The 25,528-nt window shown below is 40.8% G+C and overlaps 1 protein-coding gene and 1 pseudogene across 4 annotated transcripts in view; one reads left to right on the top strand and one right to left on the bottom strand.

Moving 5' to 3' along the window:
- Positions 1-213: 213 nt before the first annotated feature.
- Positions 214-3,182, bottom strand: LOC100987472 (BCL2/adenovirus E1B 19 kDa protein-interacting protein 3-like; annotated as a pseudogene).
- A 781-nt stretch (positions 3,183-3,963) lies between these two features.
- The window catches only part of LOC100987123 (zinc finger protein 595), a 54,978-nt gene continuing 33,413 nt past the window's right edge, over positions 3,964-25,528 (top strand). For 3 of the 4 annotated variants that reach the window (XR_008625028.2, XR_008625029.2, XM_008961729.4), the window contains exons 1-3: positions 3,964-4,169; positions 10,132-10,258; positions 10,760-10,855. Coding sequence is in view for 2 of the 4 variants with exons in the window: in XM_008961729.4 (XP_008959977.2) it covers positions 4,167-4,169; positions 10,132-10,258; positions 10,760-10,855 (226 nt within the window). In the remaining 2 variants the exon portion in view is untranslated. Of the gene's footprint in view, positions 4,170-4,644; positions 4,782-10,131; positions 10,259-10,759; positions 10,856-25,528 lie in introns of those variants that run through there. The other variant, XM_034958084.3, reaches the window with a different exon arrangement.

Raw genomic sequence — 25,528 nt, forward strand, 5'->3', positions numbered from 1 at the left:
ACATGTTTATTAATTGATCCTATAGGTATAATTATAGGTCAGCATAATTTTACAGTCTATTCTTTTATTTTACTAAATTAGGAATGCCACTATTCCCGGACAAATAAATGCAGGTGATGTGGCCACCCAAGAATCACAGTAGCTCTTCAGTTACCTATCTTGCAATCTCTGATATAATTCTGCTATGTGAATAGAGTGAATTCCAATTCTTCATCAAAAAGTGCTGGTGGAGGTTGTCAGGTGTGTTCCAGTATAGATTCCCAATCCAACGGCCGGCAGATGGGAGAGCAGCAGAGATGGAAATTCTGCTCAGAATAAGCCCTCTTTCTCATAATACTTGTATTTCTCATGCTGAGAGTAGCTGTGCACTTTTGGTGTTTAGAGAAGAACTTCTTTGGAAGAATATTTTCTGGTCAATTTGACCAATGTTATATGTAATCTGAATTTGTCTTTAAGATTCTTTCAACCTCTTTTCTTCTCTCAATACGGTTTTACTCAGACTGAGAGCTGTCTTTCTCTTCAATGCTTTGGGAATTCAATGCTTTGTGTCTAAGCCCTATTAGTATCACATGGTGTCTGTGAGTGAGGGGGGCTGTCACCGTGAGAACTCCTGGAGCTGCTCTATCTAGATCCATGCTATGTATCCAGCAATATTCTTTTTGTGTCACTATTATAAATAGAAACTGAGGCTGAAAGATTGCTCCCGTTTCCCTTATTGCAAAAGTGCAATTCTACCCAGGAGCCCTGCAGGCTCTCCTCCTGCAGCTCAGGGACCCCGCTCTGTAATGTAAAATGTGGGGACCCCAGTCTCTAATGTAAAATGTGAGCTGCCAGCTGTGGGCTGTGCCTCAGTGGTAGATGGCAGGGTTTGGGAGAGGACACAGGCCACCAGGAGAGGGCAGGCAGAATTGCTGTAGCCCAGGGCTTAGTGAGTAGGGATCCACTGCTTTGAAATATAAATAGCCGGCTGGGCGCGGTGGCTCATGCCTGTAATCCCAGCACTTTGGGAGGCCAAGGCGGGCAGATCACGAGGTCAGGAGATCGAGACCATCCTGGCTAACACAGTGAAATCCCGTCTCTACTAAAAATACAAAAAAATTAGCCAGGTGTGGTGGCGGGCACCTGTAGTCCCAGCTACTAGGGAGGCTGAGTCAGGAGAATGGCGTGAACCCGGGAGGCAGAGCTTGCAGTAGGCCGAGATCGCACCACTGCACTCCAGCCTGGGCGACAGAGCAAGACTCTGTCTCAAAAAAAGAAAAAAAAAAAAGAAATATAAATAGCCAAGATGATAGTACCCTATCTCACTCTTTCTGTACGAGATGGAGGGTGACTTGGAGCCACTTACAGCTGAAGGTAAGGTAGGCTTACCTGCAACAGGCACCTGGCTCTAAGTTGCAAAACTGCCTCCTATCATGATGTTGGAAGTTTATTTTTTCTTTGCATATAACCAACCAGCATACACAGAAGGCCTCCCCAATTACCAGGTGAGTTTAAGATGAACTATGTATAATAAATGGTTTGTACAGAAGGGAGGCAGGAGAATGGGGTATGGAGGCAGAGAACTTAAGGCCAATTTGTGCTGACTTCCTAAAAGAAAAAACACCAAGGTCTGGAGGCAGGAAACCTAAGGCCAATTAAGGCAAACTTCCAACAGCTAAACCAAAAGAAAAAGTCCCATCTCCCCACACCTGAGTAGCAAAGGATCAAAGGCTACTGTCCCTACAACCCTCCCCTTTCTACCACTTCTCAGGTAGAAAGGGAAAGTGCCTTGGAGTGGCTGCAGGCCAAGCACCTGCATTCCTTCATCCGCATAGGGTGCCAATTCTCCTAAGCCTTTAATTAGCCACAGACCAAATCCTTAATCCATATCAGTGGTAACTGATAGGGACCTCAAAAGGAGTACTAAAAACCCAGAAAACTTCGTAACTGGGTCCTTGAGCCACTTGCTCAAGCCCACACCCACCCTATTTCTTACCTTAATAAATTTCCGCTTTTGATGCTTCCTTCCTCTATTTTGTTCCTTTGTTACTTTGTGCATTTTGTTCAATTCTTTGTTGCCAAGGACCTGGACAACTCACACTCACGGCCTTCGTTCTGGGAACAGAAGTGCAGTTAGATGTGGATGCATGTGATTGCTGCTTAAACTCACACAGTGCCCCACACCAAAGGAGAAAAACACATAGTTACAGCCTGTGTGTCCAAATTAGGTCCAGATTAGGTCCAAGGACAAATAGCGAAACAAGAAGATTGCCTTTAATCTTTTCCCTCCACTTCTAAACTCTGGAGGACAAGGCTGTGAAGAGATCTGAAGACATGGTGTTCTCTGCTCGTGTGGCCCCAACATTCTTTGTTTACTGTCTGATATTTGAAAGGAAGAGGAACCTTTGATAGAGGAGGCGGTCGGACGCTGGTTAGGCAGATAGAGAGAGGGTCTGGGGAGAGGAAAAACACCTGTGGGACCGCACCTGCACCACCTCTGTAACTAGCAGGAAGAAATGTGGTTAAGAACTTCCTCTTATGCCAGGATGTTGCTCCAAAGGGACTGTCCCAACTTAGCACAGGCGCAATAAATCAACCTAAATGTCCTTAACTTGACCCAGCTCATTATAAGGTCATTAACATGACATTAGCATTGTGGTTTTGGCTCTCCTCGTGTAAGTTTCGCTTAGGCACTCATGGGTAATAACCAAAATGGAGTCACTGTGGCCAATCCCAGGCATGTGCAGATGCAACACGCTTAGTGAGGAACTTTACCCCTCCCATTTGGGCAGAACCCACAGAAGACATACTTGTTTTTGCCACATAAAAGACCCAGACCTCAGCCTCATTTCTGGCAACCTGCTTTCAGGTCCCCTCTTGCTTCTGAGAGCTTTCCTTTTGCTTAATAAATCCTACTCTGCCTTGCTCACTCTCCGGTATCCGTGTGCTTCATTCTTTTTGGTCGTGGCACAAGAGTCCCGACCTGGCTGAACCGAGGAGACCACCACACCTCCACCAAACAGCAACTGGGAAACCGTGGTCTTCACGTGGATACTCTCAGCTTGCAGCCCCTGCTCTCTCTAGGGGCACTGTCCCACCCACCCTTGAGCCTGAGGAGAAAAGTTGGTAGAGAGCTGGTCCCTTACTTCCAGCAGAAATGAGGTGTTCAGGCCCTCACTTCCCTGAGGGAAGAGAGCCCTCATGGCTGCGCTCAATGTGGCAGCCACCTGCCATATGTAGCTACTGGATATCTGGAATGTGACTGGTTTGAAGTAAAATGTGCTGCAAACATAAAATACACAGTGAGTTTAGAAGAATTAGATCAGAAATACATAAAATACACAGTGAGTTTAGAAGAATTAGATCAGAAATATACTTTATTTCTAATTATATATCAATCACATATTAAAACAATATTTTGATACAATGGGTTAAAAATTATTACAAACAACTTCACTCTTTAAATATTATTTTTTGACGTGGCTAATAAAAAACGCAAAATTCACAAATTAACATTTTATTTTTTAAAGGATTGCTTCCCTCTTAAAATCTCAGGTGTCCTACTCAAAAGACTAGCGGCCAGAAGGGTTATGAAATCTAAAATATTAAAATAATTGTCATTATATCACTTCCATTTGTGAAAAAGTGTGTGTGCATGCATGTGTGCATGCGTGTGTGTGTGCGTGTCTGTGTGTGCGCGCGTGTGTGTGCGCGCGTGTGTGTGCACGTCTGTGTGTGCGTGTATTTTACAAGTGGACATAACCTTACACACCATAAGGTTAAAAAAACACCCCTGGGCTGCGTCAGGCCAAGTCCGGAGAGAAAGCCCTGCCTGAAAGGGCCGGGAGGCCCCGGCCTGTCACTCTTGCCACATCAGTGGAGTGTATGGTTGCAAATTCTGTTACTCAAGGCCCGAGGGCGGGGATTGGAGTACTATCCAATCAGAGTGTCGGAGTGAGAACGGCCCAATCAGGCCCGCAGCCAGAGAGGAGGGGTTGGCTTCCGGGATCTGGCGCGGCCTTTTCCTCTGGCTCCTACGAGGACTTGGTTTAGGGCTTCAACCCTCTGCGTTCTCGGCTCCGGGAGGCCACGGTGATTCAGCCACAGCCTCTGCCTCCCGTTGCTCTGTGACCTGAGGGTATTGGACGATTTGTAGCTAAGACTCCCGGATACCCTGAAGTCGGGAAATGGTGAGTGTGCGGGGCCGGGCGTCCGGAGGCTGGGGAGGCCTCATCGGAACCGGCGGGAAATGGCGGCGGCGGGACAGAGTCTGCGAACGGAGTCCCCGCTGCCGCCTCTCAGCCCTCAGTCCCCTCCGGTGACGGACCGGGCTCCTGTCGGTCCCCGCACGGCAGCTCTGGCCCAGCCTGCGGCCCTCCTTGTGCAGTTCTGCGCCCGCAGCCCCGCATCTTCCCTGGGCCGTGGGGTGAGGAGGAGCTCATCTGGAAGACGCCGGCGCCCGCGTGCGAGGTGCCCGCGTGGGAGGAGCTGTGGTCCGGGGGTCCGGTCCCTGCTTTACCCTGTTCGGAATGAGATCGAGGCCCCATCGAAACAAAGTTCATGTGAGCAAACGGGGTCTCATTAATGGGACAGCGTCGGCCGCGGCTCCTGGTTTGGGGACTGCCAGCGGGTCTTGAAGGAAAGGCTTTTGTGAGGTGTGTGAGGAAGCAAAGCAAATCACCCGCCCGCTCCAACTTTTCCACCAGTCCCTTTGCCCTGTGCACCTCCTCCGCGTGGCTGTTCCTGAGTGACATCTTTTAGAATGCGCTGGTGTCGGTGCGCACAGCGCTTCTCTTAATTCTGTGAGTAGTTCTGCCACATTGCTGAACTTGAGGGTGTGGGCGCCCTTGGTTTGTAGGCAGGCGTTCAGAAATGAAGACGGGTGTCCAGAGGCAGGGACTGGCGTCTGCAGCGGGGGCAGCTGCGGGAAGAGCGCTGAGCTTGTGGGGTCTGCGCTGACTCTGGGTGGTGTCGTTAGTGAGTTGCTGGACACCGCTTTGGGGTTGGAGCATTGACTGGTGTTGAGGAAACTCCGCACGTTTTCTGTCAGAAGAAAGACATGGCTGAGCCTGGGCTGGAGAAAGATGCCTGGTGTCTGCGGGAGGCGCGGCCGGGTTCTGCACATGTGCTGTCCCGCTGGGCACTGTCCTTTTCCTCCAGGTCTCCTTCCGGGGAGAGAGGGGACCCAGAACAAAGAGGAAAGGAGTTCTGAGAAACATCCCTTCCCTGCACCCTGCTGCCAGCCCCCACCCAATGCTAGCCCACTCCTGAGCACGCCCACCGGGCATTCGCATTGCCCCACTCTTCCCAGTACAGGATTCCACCTCAGGAATTGTGCCCATGGCAGCTTTGCGCCTAGCGTTTTCTGCCAAAAACACACGCAGTGCCCAGAAGTCTCCTGGCTCATCTCAACCGCAGACCGGATCTACAGCAGGAACCTGCTTCCTTCACCCACCCAGGCTTCTGGACCACCTGATCCTAATCTCTTCTGTCTTTGTAGACATGGAATCAGAGCGTAGCCCTGCCTCGGCCTGTACCTGTGGCACAAACCAGTGCTTTAGTCAGTCCTGCCCTGCTCCCACTCGTGGCTTTTTTTTTTTTTTTTTTTTTTTTTTTTTTTTTTTTGAGATGGAGTCTTGCTCTGTTGCCCAGGCTGGAGTGCAGTGGCGTGATCTCGGCTTACTGCAAGCTCCGCCTCCCAGGTTCATGCCATTCTCCTAACTCAGTCTCCCGAGTAGCTGGGATTACAGGCGCCCGCCACCATGCCTGGCTAATTTTTTTTTTGTATTTTTAGTAGAGACGGGGTTTCACCGTGTTAGCCAGGATGGTCTGGATCTCCTGACCTCGAGCCCTCCCGCCTCGGCCTCCCAAAGTGCTGGGATTACAGGCGTGAGCCACCGCGCCCAGCCTCCCACCCATGGCTGTTGATAGCTCCTTTCTCTCTTCTGCTTTTTCCTTCCCCACAAATTCTCTTTTCTGTGTACACGGTGTGCCCAAGTCCATCCCTCAGGTGCCTATGAGAATTCAGACGTTAGTGAGTTCAAGACCAGGCCTTTTGGCCTGGCTGTTGTAGGAGCAAACACAAATTAGAAGAGGCTTAATGCTTTCTCTTTAGAACGAGGGAAGAATTTTTGCTCTTCTCCCTTTTCTTAAAGCATTTAGTTTGAGAACTTTTATATTTAAATATTTTCTCTGCTTCTTTGAAATATATGTAAATCATTTTTATCAGTTAAATAGGTCATTTTTTTTTTGGCTCAAAATTGTCTTCATCTGGGACCTGGGAACTATTGCTTTGAAATGTAAATAGCAAGAATATACACCCTATTTCACAGTTTCTGTAGGGGACTAGGAGGCTGCCTTCAGCAGGTACCTAGCTCCACATTGCAAATCTACATCCTGTCACGAAGATGTGGATGTTTATTTTTTCTTTAATGATTAGAAAAAATTAGAAAACCCAGATGACCTCTGAAATTACATGATGAAATTATAATAAATTGTGTATGACAAATGGTGCTTTCAAGGCTTCTACTTGAGAACTAATTATGGTGACTTTCTGTGTTTGCATTTTCTTAGATTGCTTGTGATGCACATCTTATTTTGGTTTAATTATACAACAAAACATTTTCTTGCAGTTCTGTTATTGTGGAGACTTTTTTAGGATTGCAGATGATTTTGCTTTTAGTTATATTTTCCACACACTGTCCAGAATTACCAGATGTTATACACAAAATGTCGAGCAGACTTTACTTGAGAAAACATTCTTTCTCAGGATTCCAGTCACAACCTACAATTGTGCGGCAAAGTGCAGCAAAGTATTTCCTAAATCTGCAAACAGAATGGTCCCTCTCTTGGCATCTACAGTCCTTTCTAGAGCAGTTAAATTTCTACAAAAATAACTTTTCAGGACAGCAGTCAGTTATTTCACCGCCTTCAGTGCTCCTGGCATCTTCCGTTCTGACACTGATTTCAGAGATATGGGGCCCATAAACCTAACCAGATTCACACATACGCATCGATTAAACCTGAGAAATTCTGCTCCCTCCCACCTCCCCTTGCCCACATGCCCACAAACATTTGGCATGGGCCACATTGTGGCCCACAAACATAACTCACCAGCCCTCCAAGACCTAAATATGCAGTTCCAAATTCTGAGTTTATGTCCTGAGATTTGATAAAAGAACTTTTATCTGAGAAATACAAGTTTTTAGATTTATCAGACCCAGAGATGTGTTAAAATGAGACCACACTCACATACTGTTCTCCTCCTTGAACTATTTGTCTTTTGAAATTGCTTGCTATTGCCACAAGTGGCTGTAAATTAACCTAATAATGCCACACTGGACACTATGACCCATACCCTATAGCTTAACTATGTATATGGCCAATCACTAACCAATGTTACTTCTATAAACCAATAAGAATTTCTGACACCTTTCTATCAATCTCCTCTCTGACTTCCTTTTTGCCTGTAAAAATCTGCTTGTAACTGCTTCTAATTGGAGTGTATATTCAGGGCAACTTTATACTCCAGGATTGCAGTCTTCAAGCTTTGGCTCAAATAAACTCTCTACTTATGTTTACCCCAGCTTTTTCCCTTTAGCTCAAAATATTCTTTAGAATATGTTGAAGGAGGCTTCATGAGAAGGTCTTTCCTCTGATTTTACTCTGCTTCCTGTAACTCAAGAATGCAGCACACATTGATCTCACCTAGAATCTGCACATAAAAGCTGGCCTCTGCCCAGGATTCACAAGACAGGGCCAGACTTTGGGTTGAAGAGATACAGAAAAGTCACAGAAGGTGTTTTCTGCATCATGAGACGTCAGCATAGACATAAGCCCCACTTTCAGAGTGGAGCCCTTTGAGTTTTCCAGATCTTGTCCAGTGACCTGCTACAGCTGAGTAAGAGGCTTCTGGTGTGAACACAGTCCTATGGCAGAATCTGTAAGTGTAAACAAACACCTTAGCAGTGGGAAGTCAAGGCCACTAAATATCCAGAGCCATAATGCCAACTATGCCTCCCTGTGTTACTGGAGTAGAGTACTTTTTTCCTTCCCCTACCTCAGAGTTAGCTGATCAGGGACAGGGGATATCACATCCGGATCCAGGATCTGCAGCTCCATCAGGGCAGTTCCATTTTCTGTTTGCACCCCAGAAAGTCAGCCTGAGTCTCCTGCCTGGATCACTATGGGGGCATCAGCCCAGGGTCACTGGGGACACTCTCAGCAGCATCAGTGAGTATTTGAGACATTTGAGGATGTCCTGTGCAGACTGGGTCAGTGTTTCATATGGACATTAGAAAAAGAGATGAAATAGTCGTGGTCCCTACCATCAAGGAACTTGCATTCTAGAGCACATTAATAAATGATTGAATTCAGCGTCATGTATTCAGTACAAAGATGAAAACTGTACAGGAGACTTAAGCTTCGTTTGGGTTACTTCCCTTTTATTGTTTTGTGAGTTTTGATACCACCACCTGCATGGCTGTTTATGGACAGAAGAGAAGTCATTATTTGTATTGTTTTTGCCTTGCTAAGAATAAATATTTAGCTTCAAATATAATTGGTCTGGAAAAACAAAAGGGTTTTGGTTAAATTCCTTGTTATTGTATGTTATAGATGGGGAAGTGGCAAAATAGATAAAAAGTACACAAACTCTGGGAATCAAATTTCTTTTGGGCAGGCTTAGAAAAGACAAAACTGAAACTACTTAGTGGCCTAGAGAGCAGAAGCCTAGGGCCCATTTTCTGTCCCAACTTTGCCCAGATCCCCCCTCTACTGAACCTTGTCCAGGTCTGACCCCACACTGAAATACCTCACAGAACTGCTTAGAGGAGATCAGAGTTTGGAGTAGCTATTCCTACTGCCTCTCCAGAGCTGGTGCTCCCAATTTCCTGAAACACAAAAGCTGATAAATGGAGAAAGGCAATGTACTTTGAATTTAATGTACTTAAATTATTTTATGTAAAATTAAAACCAGTATTTCTAGAGACATCCCATCCAGCAACCTGTTCTCCATCTTTGCAGTTTCAGTGGATTTTTCACAAGTCTCAAAGTAACTATAAACACAAAAATAAAAAATTCCCGAATTGTACTTAAAACTTTCTTCTGTGTCTCTCCCATTTATCTACGTTGAGCTATTATTCTATATATTTTTTAAAAATCAATGATAGGAAAACAGAAGAAAAAATAGAAATGCTGGGCCCTGCATTTAAATCCTGGGAAGTATCACACACTTTGTACCCACCTCCCAGGATGCTGTGAGAATTAACACACATAATGTGAGCTTCCCAGCACAGTGCTCTGTGACATACTCCTGAGCACATAGTACATGCTCCACAAATATCGCATTAATGCATGTGGATGTGCTGTTTTTCAAATGCAGACTTACTCAGACATTGCCACCATCTCCAGCCTCTGTAACTTTTAAAGGGCTTGCAGATAATGCCACGTTTCAGGATGTTGATTGCTGGTCTTGTCTTCGGATGAAAAGTGTTTGTGTTGTGATAAGGGTGTTGGGGTAAGGGACTCTGCGTGCTGTGTCTGCTTTCTCTAGCTGAGTGGTACTATAACGGGTCTAGGAGGAGCATCAGCATTAATGGGAGACTTGGCTATAAAAAGCTATTTAATGGACCCTTTTCAAACCTGCAGAATTTTGTTACTTACAGTGAGGCCTAGAATACCAAATTTATGTGCACATTGAAGCTTGAGAGGCAATTTTTAGCTAAGTGACTCTCAGCCCAGTCTTCCAGTAGGATCACATGGCAGTTTGAAGAGAAACAGTCACCTGTTCCCTCCCCACAGATCCTGTTAAGTTTCTTGTGTGACATTACAGTGAGGCCAGGGTCAAGCATGAGGGCTTCCAGTTACTTTAATGAGACATGAGTTCACCCTTTGTTCAAGGAGGTCACAGGACCTGCTTTGCTTGGTTTTGGTAGGGACAGATCAGTGTAGCCCATATTTCCATTGCAGCAACAAAAATTGCTGGCATGCCCTCCTTTTTCTTCAGAATTATAGAATACTTTAGATAACATTACTGTGTTAAAAGTTGTTTTATCAGATAATTCCAGTCAGCCCCATAAGTCACAACTAGTTCTCTGATTTCACTTATAGTCAAATTAAGAACTCTGTCACATGATAAATATGTGTTTTCAGGAACTCTTAACATTCAGGGATGTGGCCATAGAATTCTCCCCTGAAGAGTGGAAATGTCTGGACCCTGCCCAGCAGAATTTGTATAGAGATGTGATGTTGGAGAACTACAGGAACCTGGTCTCCCTGGGTGAGGATAACTTCAATACATAATTCCTAATACTTCCTCAGAGTTTCCTTTTCTTTCTTTGCAGAATGTCTCTTGGGTGCTTCTGCTTTGCATTAATTAATTTCAGTGCCTTTCTACAAGAAAAAAATTGGGATTTGCTGGTGTAAAAAGAAAATCTTTAGGATGTTTCATCATTGCATAAACCATCTCTTTTCTTGAGCTAATTTGTGTCCTTCACTCTAGGATAGTAGTAATTCTAGAAATTCAGTGATGTAAAGTATTGTTTTCCACATCTAAAATCTAATTTGCACCACTTATTTTTGATTCAGTAGTACTGGGTAGTGGAACTTAGAACCCACAGATTTAAAATATTTCAGTATTCTAAAGATTCTGTCAGGAAACAATTTTTGGATTAATTTTCTGGAGTCTTCCATAATTTCTTTATTCTACTTAGCATAGTAATAGATTGGTCATTGGAGTATCCCCAGCAATAGTCATGTTAATTTTTTTTTAATAAAACAGGTTTTGTGATCTCTAACCCAGACCTGGTCACCTGTCTGGAGCAAATAAAAGAGCCCTGCAATTTGAAGATACATGAGACAGCAGCCAAACCCCCAGGTAGGTGAGACTGAATGAAGGAGAGGACACAGGCTAGGAGGCCAGAGGTCAGGAAGGAAGCCAGGCCTTCAAATGTAGTCTGGGAAACTGCGCCAATAAAAATAATTTCCGAAAAGGCTGCATTTTTTCTCTTATTCACAAATAGGGTCATCTTCTGTCCCATGCTCTTAAATCTTCTGAGAATTTCCTTTTTTTCTTCAGTGATCTCCAAGTTTACAAGGAGAGCCAATGTCCACTTTATCGCTTATAATGGGCTGCATAATCTGACTGCTGTTCCATTGCTTTTAGAGACATAGGAGTATTTGTATTATTGAGGACCTCTATGTTAAAGTATTTTTTCAAATATTATTTTCGCATCATGCCTAAAATACGTAAGGTGAGTAGTGGACATAATGGGATTTGGTTTAGAAATCTTAGGAACACCGAGGACAGATGTTGCATCTTTTCTGCTTAGTGATTTTTTTTTTAATTATACTTTAAGTTTTAGGGTACGTGTGCACAATGTGCAGGTTAGTTACATGCGTATACATGTGCCATGCTGGTGTGCGTCACCCTGCTTAGTGATTTTTAATCCCGTAGAGGTTGCAAATGTAATTCTACAAAAACTCTTACTCAGCAATTTTATCAGAACAATAAGCATTTTTCCAAATATGAAAAAATATTTTACTTCAAAATGTTATTTTGTATAAACTGAAATTTGTAATTTGAACTCTATATATATTCAAATTTTCAAATTACAATATAGTTTACAGCACAGGTTTTCAAACTCTTGGCTTCCCTGGGCCACATTGGAAGAAGATTTGTCTTGGGACACACTTAAAATTATAAAATACACAAACAATAATGATAGCTGATGAGCTAAGAAACAAGAAATAGGTTTGTGAATAATTTTTTTGATACCCATCACCACAGATAAGCAAAAACGTCCTCACACTCAAAGAATTGGATACCACTGGTTTAAAGTATCTACTCACCTTCTAGATTTCTTTCTTTTTTTCTTTTTTTTTTTTTTTTGAGACGGAGTCTTGCTCTGTCACCAAGGCTGGAGTGCAGTGGCGTGACCTCGGCTCACTGCAACCTCTGCTGCCCTGCAACCTCCACCTCCCGGGTTCAAATGGTTCTTCTGCCTCAGCCTCCTGAGTACCTGGGATTACAGGTGCCCGCCACGGGGTTTCACCATGTTGGCCAGGCAGGTTTTGAACTCCTGACCTCAAGTGATCCGCCCACCTCTGCCTTCCAAAGTGCTAGAATTACAGGCCTGAGCCACCGTGCCTGGCCCACCTTCTAGATTTCTTAAATGCACTATGTCATTAACCGGCTTAGAACATTCCTAAGTGTATATTAAGCTCTCAATTGTTACCTTATTTCTTGATAAACTATTATCTTATAATTTTGTCTTATTTAGTAGGAAGCCTCCTGGCATTCTGTCATTGAGCTATAATCCATCTATATGTAGAACTGTGTGTCACACACACATACACATACCTATATGAGTCATATATGTGTATAGGAAATTCTCGCTTAACATCGTTGATAGGTTCTTGGAAACTGTAAGTAAAGCAACATATTGTTTAAGAAAACTAATTTTACCAGAGTTTAATAAATAAAAACAAGTTATGTTTGAATGGCATGTAACAACATTGTTTCATTTAAAGATGCAGTTTTCAAGAATCTATTTTGAACATTAAATGAGGACTTAACATACATCTGTGTTTGTGTGATACGGATTTTTCTGATAAAATTATATAACTATATTTAATTTGTACAATGTAATGATTTGATATGCATATACATTTTGAAACAAAATGTCAAGTTGATGAACACATTTATTACCTCACATAGATAACCATTTTTTTTTTGTCACAAGAACACTTGAGGTCTACTGTTGTAGCAAATTGTAAGCATACTTTACAGTATTACTATAAAGACAATGCTATTTTGCTAATCTAATGCTAATGTGCGTTAGCTTTCTCAGACTTACTCAACTTACAACTAATCATTTGTACTCTTTGAACAGCATCTCCTCATATTCCCACCCTCAGGCACTAACAACCACCATTCTACTCTCTGTTCCTACGAGTTTACATTTTTAGATTCCTCATCTAACTGAGAACATGCAGTTTCTTTGTGTTTGGCTTATTTCACTTAGCGTAATGTCTTCAAGGTCTATCAATGCTGTAAATGGCTAGATTTCCTTCTCTTTTATGGCTGAATAGTATTCTACTGTGTGTGTATATATATAAATTTTTTTGGCTATTTTAAGCAAAACTAAAATGAACACGGGGCTGAAGATTGTTCTTTGAGGTACTAATTTTATTTCCTTTGGTAGTATTCCCAGAGGTGGTATTGCTGAATTATGTGATACTTTCATTTTTATTTTTTACTGATTTGTATGATGACTTTATCAATTTATATCTCACTAATGGCATACAGGATTTCCCTTGTATGTATGTCTTCTTGGTGGGAAAAACAAAACAAAACTAACCTTTTGCCTATTTTTGAATAGGTTATCATCATTATTGTTTTGCTTCGAATTGCAGAAGTTTCTTACACATTTTGGATATTAACTATCAGATATATGGCTTGCAAATATTTTTCTATTGTGTAGGATTTTTTAAAATTTTGGTTTTTTTCCTTTACTGTACAGAAGCTGTACACTTTGATGCAGTCCCACTCTTTTGTATTTTCTTCTGTTGCTGTGCTTTTGATGACATACCAAATTGCCAAGACCAATATCAACAAGGTTTTTCCATATGTTTTATTCAGGAGTTTTAAGCTTTTATGTCTTACATTTAAGTCTTTTATTTTGAGTTAATTTTGGGGTATGGTATAAGAAAATTATATTTATGGTGTAGTCTAATTTTATTCTTTTGCTTATGGATATCCAGTTTTTCTGGTACCATGTATTGACAAGACTATACTTTCTGCATTGTATATTATTGGTGGCCTTGTCAAAGATTAGTTGACCTTGTATGCATGGATATGTTTCTGGGCTCCCTATTCTGTTGCTTTGGTTTTTGTATCTGTTTTTATGCACATACTATACTCTTTTGATTACCATGACCTTTAAGTAAAGTTTGAAATCAGAAAGTATGATGTCCCCAGCTTTGTTCTTTCTCAAGATTACTCAGGTTATTTTAAGTTATTTAAGATTACACTTAAATTTTACAATTGTGTTTTCTATTACTGTGAAAAATGCCACTAAAATTTTGATAGGGATGACATTGAATCTCCAGATCACTTTGGATAATATTCCTTGACAATATTAGTTATCCTAATGGAATATGTTTTCATTTATTTTTACCTACTTCAGTTTCTGTCATCAATATCTTAACTGTGTTAGTGTATACATTTTTAGCTCATCCTTTACATTTTTAAATTTATTTTATTTATGTACTTATTTTATGAGACAGAGTCTCACTCTGTTCCCTAGGCTGAAGTACAGTGGCACAATCTCAGCTCACTGCAACCCCCGCCTCTCAGGTTCAAGCGATTCTCCTGCCTCAGCCTCCCAAGTAGCTGGGATTACAGGCGTGCACCACCATGCCCGGCTAATTTTTTTGTATTTTTAGTGGAGATGGGGTTTTGTGACCCAGCAGCACCCTTGTGACCCAGCTATGACCTTTCTTCTCAGCAACCAGAGAGGTAGTCTTATCAGCCTGGGGACCCAATAAAAGGAGATCTTTACTTGCCAAAGATAGTTTTTTTAGTGGAGATGGGGTTTTGCCATAGTTTATAGAAACTGTTAAGAGTTGTTAGATCCTTCAAATGTACAGACATGGGGCTGTTTCAGGGACCAAAGCTGAGGCCAAGATCCACAAGCATGCCTCCAGGGCCACAGCTTGTACCTTAACATATTACTGAAAGTTTGTATCAGAACAATTAGACAAGGAAAATAACAAAGCTTTCCAGCTTGGAATAAAAGTAAAAATGTTACTGTTTGTAGATAATATAATTATGCGTATATACAAAACCCTAGAGTGAAACAACAAAAACTGAACTAATAAATGCATTCATTAAGGTATCAGGATACATGACCAACATAAAAATACTTGTGGGGTTTTTCTGTTGGTTTGAGATAGGGTCTCACTCTGTTGCCCAGGCTCATCTCAAACTCCTGTGCTCAAGTGATCCACCTTCCTTGGCCTCTAGCCTCTGAAAGTGTGCAGGGACTACAGAAATGAGGCACTGCACCTGACCCTACATACAAATATTTGTTGCATTTCCATATAGTAACAACAAACTGTCCAAAAAAAGAGAGAAAGTTTCCAATTGCAATAGTATAAAAATAAGGAACTTAATCAAAATAAATGTAAAGTGACCGAGCATAGTGGCTCACACCTGTAATGCCAGCACATTGGGATGCCAAGGTGGGGAGATCACTTGAGGCCAGGAGTTCCAGACTAGCCTGGCCATTGTGTCACAAGGGTGCTGCTGGGTCTGTTGTTTAAATGGCATATAGCAGCATTGTTTCATTTAAAGACGCAGTTTTCAAGAACCTATTTTGAACATTAAGTGAGAACTTACCATACATCTGTGTTTGAGTGATATGGGGTCAGCCTTTGATGGTTGTATTACCAGAGATTTGAGCAGTCATGGATTCTTTCTGGGCCATGGAAAGATTAAATATCCTTGAGGACATTAATCTATATGGCAGGCAGTAGGGTAGGGTTTTACAGTTTGTTTGCATATGATGGCCCAAATACCATGTGTATGAATGGGATTGGCTTCTACTAACTACCTGGGAACAGGTTTCACAAGTCTCCATGTGGGTCCCTGAGTGTGTACAACTGGCCATGGACTGTGGCTGTGAGAGCTAGAACTGAGTCACAGGGCTGCTTCAAGGAGCACAGTTGAGGCCAAGATCTGCAGGCCTGCCTCCAGGGCCATGGCTGGGTGTGTTTCCCTGCAGGTCACTTGATGGGAAGGACCACTTTTGGACTATAGCTGAAGGAGTTTGAGAGAGGTTGCAGAACTGCTTCATAATCTTCAGTAAGACCAAGCTCGGTGCCCCATTTCCTTGTCTGTAGCCATGTCTGTGGGCCCTTGAGTTGGCCACCTGGGTGAGGGCCTGCTTTTCCCAAATAACCCTTTTTGATCTTTGGCACCACTGAGGTTTCACAACCCTAACCATAGGCAAGCGCCTTTCTACTTCTGTTTTCCAGGAGTTTACTATTTAAAATATCTTATATACGTGGAATCATACACTGTCACTTTGTTGGTGTCTTACCTCACTTAAAATAATGGCTTTAAGATTTATCCTTATTGTAGCATCTGACAAGATATTTTCATTTGAGGCTAAAGAATATTTCATTGTATGTATAAGCCACATCTTTTTAAATCATTTATCTATTGAAGGGTGTTTGAGTTTTTTCACTTTTTGGCTTTCGTAAGTGATATAGTTTGGATTTGGGTCCCCATTCAAATCTCATGTCAAATTGCAGTCCCTAGTGTTGGAGGTGGGCCTGGTGGGAAGTGATTGGATCTTAGGGTTGGTTTCTCATGAATAGTTTAGCAGCAGCCCCTTTGGTATTGTCTTTGCCATAGTGAGTGACTTCTTCTGAGATCTAATTTTTCAAAAGCATGTGGCACCTTCCCTCTCGTGCTCTCTTGTTCCTGCTCCCACCATGTGAGATGACTCTCTGTCCCTTTTCTTTCTGCCATGACTGGAAGCTTTTCAAGGCCTCCCCTAAAGCAGAAGCTGCTATGCTTGCCGTACAGCCTGCAGAACCATAAGCCAATTAAACCTCTTTTTAAAATAAATTACCAAGTCTCAGGAATTTTCTTATAGCACTGCAAGAATAAACTAATACAGTGAATATGGATGTGCAAATACTTCTTTCAGGTATACATTGCATACTTTAAATAGATGCTCAGAAGTGGAATTACTGGGTCATACAGTAACTTTATTTTTAATTTTTGGAGGAACCTCCATACATTTTTCAGGTGGCTGCATCACGTTTTTTCCACCAACAGTGTACAAGGGTTTCAATTTCTCTACATTGTTGACAATATGTATTATTTTTTGTTTGCTTGATATTGGCCATCTTAATGCACAGTAATACCTCACTGTGGTTTTTCTTTACATTTTTCTAAAGATTAGAATTTTTTTCAATAATTATGTATTTCATCTTTGGAGAAACATTTTCATCTCTTGTCTATTAGTCATGTAACTTTTTGGTTTTTTTTTTTTTGGAGTTCTGGATGTTATCTTCTGTCAAATATATGTATATTTTGGCTTTTCTGCTGCTTAGGTGGGACTCTTACTAAATCTTTAATGTGGAGAGATAAATTTAATGTAGTCCTACTTTTCTGTGCTTTTGAATTTTTTGCTCATGTGTTTGATGTTACATGCAAGAAAACATTGCTGGGATCAATGTCATAATCTTCCTATATTTTCTTCTAAAGATTGTATAATTATAATTCTTACATTTAAATATTTAACTCATTCAAGACAGTTTTTGTATATGGTTCAGGGGAAGGATCCAACCTCAGTTTTTTCATATGGATATAGTTTTCCAACACCATCTATTGAAGAGACTGTCTTTCTCTTATTGTGTGGTTATAGCAACCTTGTTGAAGATCATTTGAATATATACACAGTGGTTTGTTTTTGAGTTCTGTGTTCTGTTCCATCATCTATTTGTCTTCTTGCAAGTACCACACTGTTTTTATTTAGCTTTGTTATCTGTTCTAAAAACAGGAAACGTTGTGCATGTAACTTTGTTCTTGTTTTCAAAGAATGTTTGGGCTATCAGTGGTCCTTTGAAATTCCATGTAAAAGTTAAGAATTGTAAAAAATACTTTTTCACAAAGTATCATTTTTATTTTCATTAGACTTACATTGAATTTGAATATCACTGTGTAGTATGGTCATTTAAAAATATCAAATCAACCAACACAGATAAGAATATGTTCAAGAGTGTGTTGAGTTTCACAGATTTTTGGATTTGGCAATTTTGCTTCTGCTTTTGATTTCCAGTTTTATTACAGGTGGTATGAAAGGATGTGTTGTATAATTCAGTGTTGTATGATGAGAACTACGCTCAATACTTTGATGACCAAATAATCTGTACAACAAACCTCCATGATAGAAGTTTACCAGTATAAGAAACCTGCACATATACTCTGATCTTAAAATAAAGTTTAAAAAAAAAAAAGGGTGGGGGGGTTGTTTTGCATTCTAACAGGTTGTCCATGAAACAACAGCTACTCATTTTCTTCTCCACTTAACCCCGACACAGTTTAGTCTTCTTTCTGTTTCTATGAGTTTAACTACTTTAGGTATCTTACATAAGTGGAATTATATCGTTTCTGTCCTTTTGTGCCTGGGCTTCTTCCACATAAATAAAGCCTTAAAAATGTATCCTTATTGTGGATTTAACAAAATTTTCTGCTTTTAAGAAGCTGAGTAATATTTAATTATTTATATATTTGAAATTGTCTTTATTCATTTATTTATTAAGAAAAGTTCTTTTCACTTACTTGCTTTTGTAGATAATGCTACCGTGAATATGGATGTGTAAATACTCTTCATTTGATAATATATGCAAGGGACTATTTGTGTTCTTTATTCTGTTTCACTGGTATTTTAAAATTGAGTTATAAAGTATTTCAATTACTATAACTTTATAATAGGTGTTTAAAATCAGGATATATGGTGCTTATGATGTTGTTTCTCTTTTTGACAGTTGTTCAGCACTTCTGGTCTCTTCAGTTCTGATATGATTTTAGGATTGCTTCTTTTTTTTTTTGAGGCGGAGTGGAGTGCAGTGGCGCCATCTCGTTTCATTGCAAGCTCCACCTCCCATGTTCACACCATTCTCCTGCCTCAGCCTCCCTAGTAGCTGGGACTACAGGTGCCCGCCACCACGCCTGGCTAATTTTTTGTATTTTTAGTAGAGACGGGGTTTCACAGAGTTAGCCAGGATGGTCTCGATCTCCTGACCTCGTGATCCGCCCATTTCGGCCTCCCAAAGTGCTGGGATTACAGGTGTGAGCCACTGCACCAGGTCAGGATTGCGTCTTATGTTAATGCAAAATATGCATAGCTGTCATCCGAAGTATACCACCATTCCCTTCAGCACTGTACGTCAGAGGAGGCAAGTCAGGGGAGACAAAATTCCTCTTTGGACAGTCCCTCAAAAGACAGGAATGTGGACATATATTCCACATTTCTCTTTCTCTCCTGAGGAAGAAGCATAGAGTTGGGAGTTTCTCCTGGATTGCACCATGCTGTATTGGGAGGAGGTCAGGCTGCGCTGGGCATATCTAATAAGCTTTTTCTTCTCTTCTACATGTTTTTGGCATTGTGCTCAACTGAAGTAGTACAAATTCTTAACTATGTTCAGGAATTCTCACAAAGGCAATGTGATCAGCGTGGTGTTAAGTTCATATATCTATGAAGAAACGAGGACCGTGTTTGTTTTTACACTTATTTTAAATTTATATTTTATTTATTATTTTAATTTTTGTGAGTACGTAGTACCTATATGTATCTATGGGTTATATCAGTGATTTTGATGAAGGCATGAAATGCACAAAAATAACATCAGATAAATGGTTATTCATTGCCTCAACTATTTGTTCTTTGTTTTACGAACAATCTAATAACATTCTTTTAGTTACTTAAAAATGTACAATTAAATTGCTTTTGACTATAGTCACTCTGTTGTACTAGCAACTACTAAATCTTACCCTTTCTAATTATTTTTGTATCCATTAACCTTCCCCACTTGCCCCCAACCCCTCACTATACTTTCCAGCCTCTGATAACAATCCTTCTGCTCTCTATCTCCATGAATTAAATCAATTTAGTTTTTAGCTCCAGCAAATATATGAGAACAATGCAAAGTTTGCCATCATGTGCCTGGCTTATTTCTCTTAACATAATGACCTCTAGTTCTATCCATGTTGTTGCAAATGACAGGATCTTATTCTTTTTTATGATTGAAAAGTACTCCGTTGTGTATTTGTACCACAGTTGCTTTATCCATTCATCTGTTGATAGACACTTAGATTGCTTCTAAATCTTGGCTAATGTGAACACTGCTGCAATAAAATGGTGGTACAGATATCTCTTTGATGTTCTGATTTATGTACATACCTAGGAATGGGATTGTTGGATAATATAGTAGCTCTATTTTTCATTTTTTGAGGAACCTCTAAGCTGTGCTCCATAGTGGTTGGACTAATTTACATTCACACCAAGAGAATGCTAGAGTTTTTTTCTCCACATCCTTACTGGCGTTTGTTATTGACTGACTTTTGGATAAGAGCCATTGTAACTGGGGTGAGATAATATCTCACTGTTGTTTTGATTTGCATTTCTCTGATGATAATGATGTGGAGCACCTCGTCATATACCTTTTTGTTATTTGTATGCCCTCTTTTGAGAAATGTCTATAAACGTTCTTTGCACATTCATAATCAGATTATTTGATCTTATCCTATAGAGCTGTTTATGTGCCTTACGTATTCTGGTTGTTCCTTTTCTGATGGGCAGTTTGCACATGTTTTCTCTTATTTTGTGTGTTGTCTCTTCACTTTGTTGATTGTTTCATTTGCTGTTTAGAAGCTCTTTATGGTGATTCGTTTGCTGTTTAGAAGCTCTTTAACTTGATGTGATTCCATTTGTTCATCTTTGCTTTGGCTCCCTGTGCTTGTGGGGGTATTATTCAAGACATTTTTGCCCAGTTTAATTTCCTGGAGAGTTTCACCAATGTTTTCTTGTAGTAGTTTCATAGTTCGATGCGGGGGTCTGCCCGCAGACCGTGACCCAAACGACAGGTGAATGAAATACACTGATACACAGATATTCTGTTTTGCCAGTCCAGCTGGATGTCCGGGCCACTTACAGACTCCCCAGAGAGTTCTGTAAACAGTTGTGACCCTGACCAGCCAGTGAGACTCGCATTTATTTAGTAAAGACTAATTGACAAAGGCTTGAGTCAACACTACTAAAGAGTAATTGACATTGTGGACTTCCCAAGTAGAAAGCACCAACGGTAGATAATTATCTTTAATATTTTTTCCCACCAGCTTGATTGAATCCCTACAGTTTGAGGTCTTAGATTTGAGTCTCTAATCCATTTTGATTTAATTTTTTATATGGCCAGAGATAGGGGTCTAGTTTTGTTCTTCTGAATATGAATATTGAGTTTTTGTAGCACTTTCCCCGATAAATATCCTTTTTTTTTTTTTTTGAAGACAGAGACTTGCTCTGTCACCCAGGCTGGAGTTCAGTGGTACAGTCTTAGCTCACTGCAACCTCTGCCTCCCAGGTTCAAGCAATTCTCCCACCTCAGCCTCTGGAGTAGGTGGGACTACAGGCGTGCACCCCCATGCCGGACTAATTTTTGTATTTTTAGTAGAGACAGAGTTTCACCATGTTGGCCACTCTGGTCTCAAACTCCTGATCTCAAGTGATCCACCTGTCTCAGCCTTTCAGAGTTCTGGGATTAGGCATGAGTCAGCATGCTCAGCCTCCAATAAATATTCTTGACACCTTTGTCAAAAATAAGTTTGCTGTAGATGTATGGGTTTATATCTGTGTTCTCTCTACTGTTTTACTGATCAGTCCCATGCTGTTCTAATTACTGTAGCTCTGTAGAATCATTTATAGTTAAATAGGATGATTCCTCCAGTTTCTTTTTTCTTACAGTGACTTTGGCTATTCTGAGTCTTTTGTGGTTCTGTCTACATTGTAGAATTGTTTTTTGGATTTCTGTGAAGAATGTCATTGATCTTTTGATAGGGATTGCATTAAATCTGTAGATTGCTTCAGGTAGTATTGACATTTAGAAAGTATTGATTCTTTTTATTCATGAACATAAAATATCTTTCCTTTTTTTGTCTTTTTAAATTTCTTGCATCAGTATTTCCTAGTCTTCATTGTAGAGACCTTTCACTTTGCTTATGTTAATTCCTTGGTATTTAATTTCAATTTGTGGCTATTGTAAATGGGATTACTCTCGGTTTCTTTTTCACACTGTTCACTGTTGGCATATGGAAACACTACTAATTTTTAAACCCATATTTTGACTAAATTTATTAGTTCTAATAGTGTTCTACTTAATTAGGTTTTTTCAAATATAAAACTACATCATCTGCAAACAAAGATATAATTTGACTTCTTTCTTTCCAATTTGGATGCCATTTATTTTTTTCTCTTGTCAAATTGCTCTGGCTGGCACTTCCAATACTATGTTGAATAACAGTGGTGAAAGTATGCATCTTTTGTGCCTCTTCTTTTGTCTTCTTCAGGTGCAGACACCTTATCAGAATGCCCTTGGGTTTAGGTTCCCAATTTCACAAGGTAATTCATCCTCATACATCCTATTGTCTTTTCCTGGTCCTAGGTTACAGAACTGTCTGGGAAGACCACAGATGCCTATGGTGGCCATGTCTCTTGGAATGTCTAGGGAATGACAGCTACTGCATCACATCCTCATGGTGGGCAGCCTGAGGTATAGGGTAGAGCCTCAGGGGAGCAGCTGAGTGCCCTGATGCTAAAGCACTCTTCTTGTTTACTTTTCATCCAAAAAACCAAATCCTTATGGCATTAAGATTTTCTTTCTCCAAATCCAGTTTCCATGTTTTAGAGACACATTGCTGGCCAGCCAATGGAAAGCTGATATTGATGGGAAAGGCAGAAATAATTCCTACCATCTGGATTTTTTCAGAATTGTGGAAGGGGAAAAAAGTATCCCCAACAACATTGAATGTTCATTCTAGCAAGGTGATACAAGGACCTGCAAAAAAAAATGTACTCCAGGCACACAGAGGCACACAGTGCAGAGGCTCTTGGGAGGGTGGTCATTGAGTATTTCAATGAGCAGGATGGGGGTGGGAGGATCTATATCATAGGATGGCCTAACTTGCCACTTGAGTCAGACATACCATTCCGGCCAGTACTGCCACTCCCTGGGTTTGTCATCTTGAAAAGATTGTTTACTTATTTCAGCTTTCATTTTTATTAACTGCACAATGCATTCTATTGGTAGAGCTTGAAAAATAGGAAAATATTCTCAAAGAGGCATACAAATGTGAATTTTTAAAAAATCTAGTGATGTATTTTGTTTGTTAAAAATTCTTATTTTCATTTTTTTTTTCCCTGAGCAAGGGTAGTAAGTTTCTATAATCTGTACATTTTGGGAGTTATTTCACACAGAATCTCAGGGCTTAGTTATAAAAATATTACTGGGTGAAAAGAAATAGGAAAAATTTTCTTCTTTTATGGCTGCAGAAAAGTGAATACATTTCCACAAGAAATCGTGGTAGATACATTGGTGGTTTATAGAGATTTGCCAAAACATCAGTTTCTTTTTTCTACATGGAGAATTTGCAATAGTTGATAAGTCTACTCTGTTATCCTGTTATCTGCATATTTGAGTTTAATGTTAAATTCTATGGACTAGGACTTGACATTCCTGGAAGTGCTCATAAATGATTGCTTAATTATTTGTTATTATGGAAATAATACCTAAATGACGTTTGCTGTCTGAAATGGATATTTTGGCTTTTCTTGTTGAAGTATGAAATGTAAGTGCCTTCCAATTTCCATTTCTCCTGTGAACATAAGTGCTGAGTTTGAGGAATTCTGCTGGATTCTTCAAACACTGAGTTCCTTTTGTATAAAATGAAGGGAATAACCTTGACTGGGAATCAGACCTAAGCCCATTAACTGCAGGGTAAGGCCAATCTTGACACTGTCAAAGGATGTAATCAGTAGCCCAGTTGTTACTTACTGGGGAACCTTTCCTGCAGGTGTCCCAGCCTGGCTCAAATTAGACATGAAAGGAGCCTTTATACTGAGAAGGTACAGAACTCTGGAAAGCTGAGGATCCACAGGCAGATGCAGTAAGAGTTGGGATGGGAGGTTGTTTGTGATGTCCTCTGAGAGGGTGTAATTGTTACTGTCATGGGGCTCTTCCTAGATATTGTCAAATAAATTCCAATGAGGTAAGAAGTGACTTTATTCTGAGGAATATTGCATTGGGGAAAGCACCAAGCATAAGACCTGCAAGCATCTCCAAAATGAGGCAGAAAAGGGCTATTTGTCATACGGAGGAGCAAACAAGATTAGAAGGAAGGTGTGAGGGAGAGAGCAGAATGGAGAATGGCAAAATCAGATTCAGGATTGGAGAATGTTTCACCCTGACGTCAACCTGTTCTTGGGAGGGACATGAAGAGGGGTTGTATGCTATCTCAGACTGAAGGTGGAGCAGAGTCCAGGGGCCTGGGTAAAGGAGAGAAACTTAAGCAAAGTTTGGTTAACAAGTATTCTGTTCTGAACACTGAAGACCAAATTATTTGTTTATGAGGGAAAAATGAGAATTTAGAATCGGTGAATTTGAGATATCTAAAGAGGGAGCATCATCAAAGTCAATGAAAAGGTGACTTATTAGCAGTAAGCTTTTTTTTATAGGGCACAAAGGATTGGAGAGACCATAGTTACAACTACCAAGATTCACTAACCCACCTCCTCTTTTCCCTCACTTTCTTTTGTCCTATATATTTTTTCCCTTTGGCTTTTACTGAATTGTATCCAATATTAGTAATCTGGTAAACATAGGTAAAGTTTTTTCATTAAGTTCTGTGAGTAGTTTTATCAAATCCTTTAACTTGAGGGAGGGAGTTCTGGAAGCCCATGATTTATAGACAGTTGCTCTGAAGTATAGATGGGTCCCTGGGGCTTGTGACTGGCACGTGGAGGGAAGCAATATTGTGGAACTGAGCCCTGAGCCGGTGGGGTCTGTGCTGACCGTGGTGTTGTCAGAATTGAGTTGTTGGACACCCAGTTGGTGATAGAAGTTTGGTTGGTGTTCAGCAAACTCCATATATTTGGTGTTAGAATAAAGATATCAGACCAGATGCGGTGGCTCACACCTGTAATCCTAATACTTTGGGAGGCCACAGAGGGCAGATCGCTTGAGCTCAGGGGTTCGACACCAGCCTGGGCAATATGGTGAAATCTTGTCTACCAAAAATAAAAAAAAATTAGCTTGGCAAGGTGGTGCATACCTGTAGTCCCAACTGGGGCTGAGGCAAGAGGATCACTTGAAGGCTGGGATGTTGAGGCTCTCCAGATTTATGATGTATCCTGGAGAATGTTCCATGTGTGTTTGAGAAGAATATAAGTTATACTGTTGGGTGAAATGTTACCTATATATGTCTTTTAGGTGTAGTTCTTTAGTGCTATGCAAGTACATTGTTTTCTGTCTGAATGATGTGTTGTATTAAGTAGGGCAATAAAGTTCCCTAGTATTATCATATTTGTCTGTTTTTCTACATCTGTTAATATATGTTCATATTTTTGAGACAGGTCTCAGTTAATTTAGAAAGTTTATTTTGCCAAGGTTGAGGACACACATCTGTGGCAGGAAGTCCTGGAGACGTGCCCCAGGTGGTCGGGGAACAACTTAATTTTATACATTTTAAGGAGACATAAGACAGCAATCAATATATGTAAGAAGTACATTGATTCGGTCTGGAAAGGTGGGACAACTTCAGCAAAGATGGGAAGACTGGAAGTGAGGAGGGGGCTTCCAGGTCATAGGTAGATAAGAGACAAATGATTGCATTATTTTGAGTTTCTGATTAGCCTCTCCAAAGGAGGCAATCAGATTCACATCTGTGGAGAGGGAGGAGCCAAGATGGCCGAATAGGAAC

The sequence above is a fragment of the Pan paniscus genome, chromosome 3 (genome assembly GCF_029289425.2).
Source record: "Pan paniscus chromosome 3, NHGRI_mPanPan1-v2.0_pri, whole genome shotgun sequence".
In the NCBI taxonomy this organism is placed as follows: domain Eukaryota; kingdom Metazoa; phylum Chordata; class Mammalia; order Primates; family Hominidae; genus Pan; species Pan paniscus.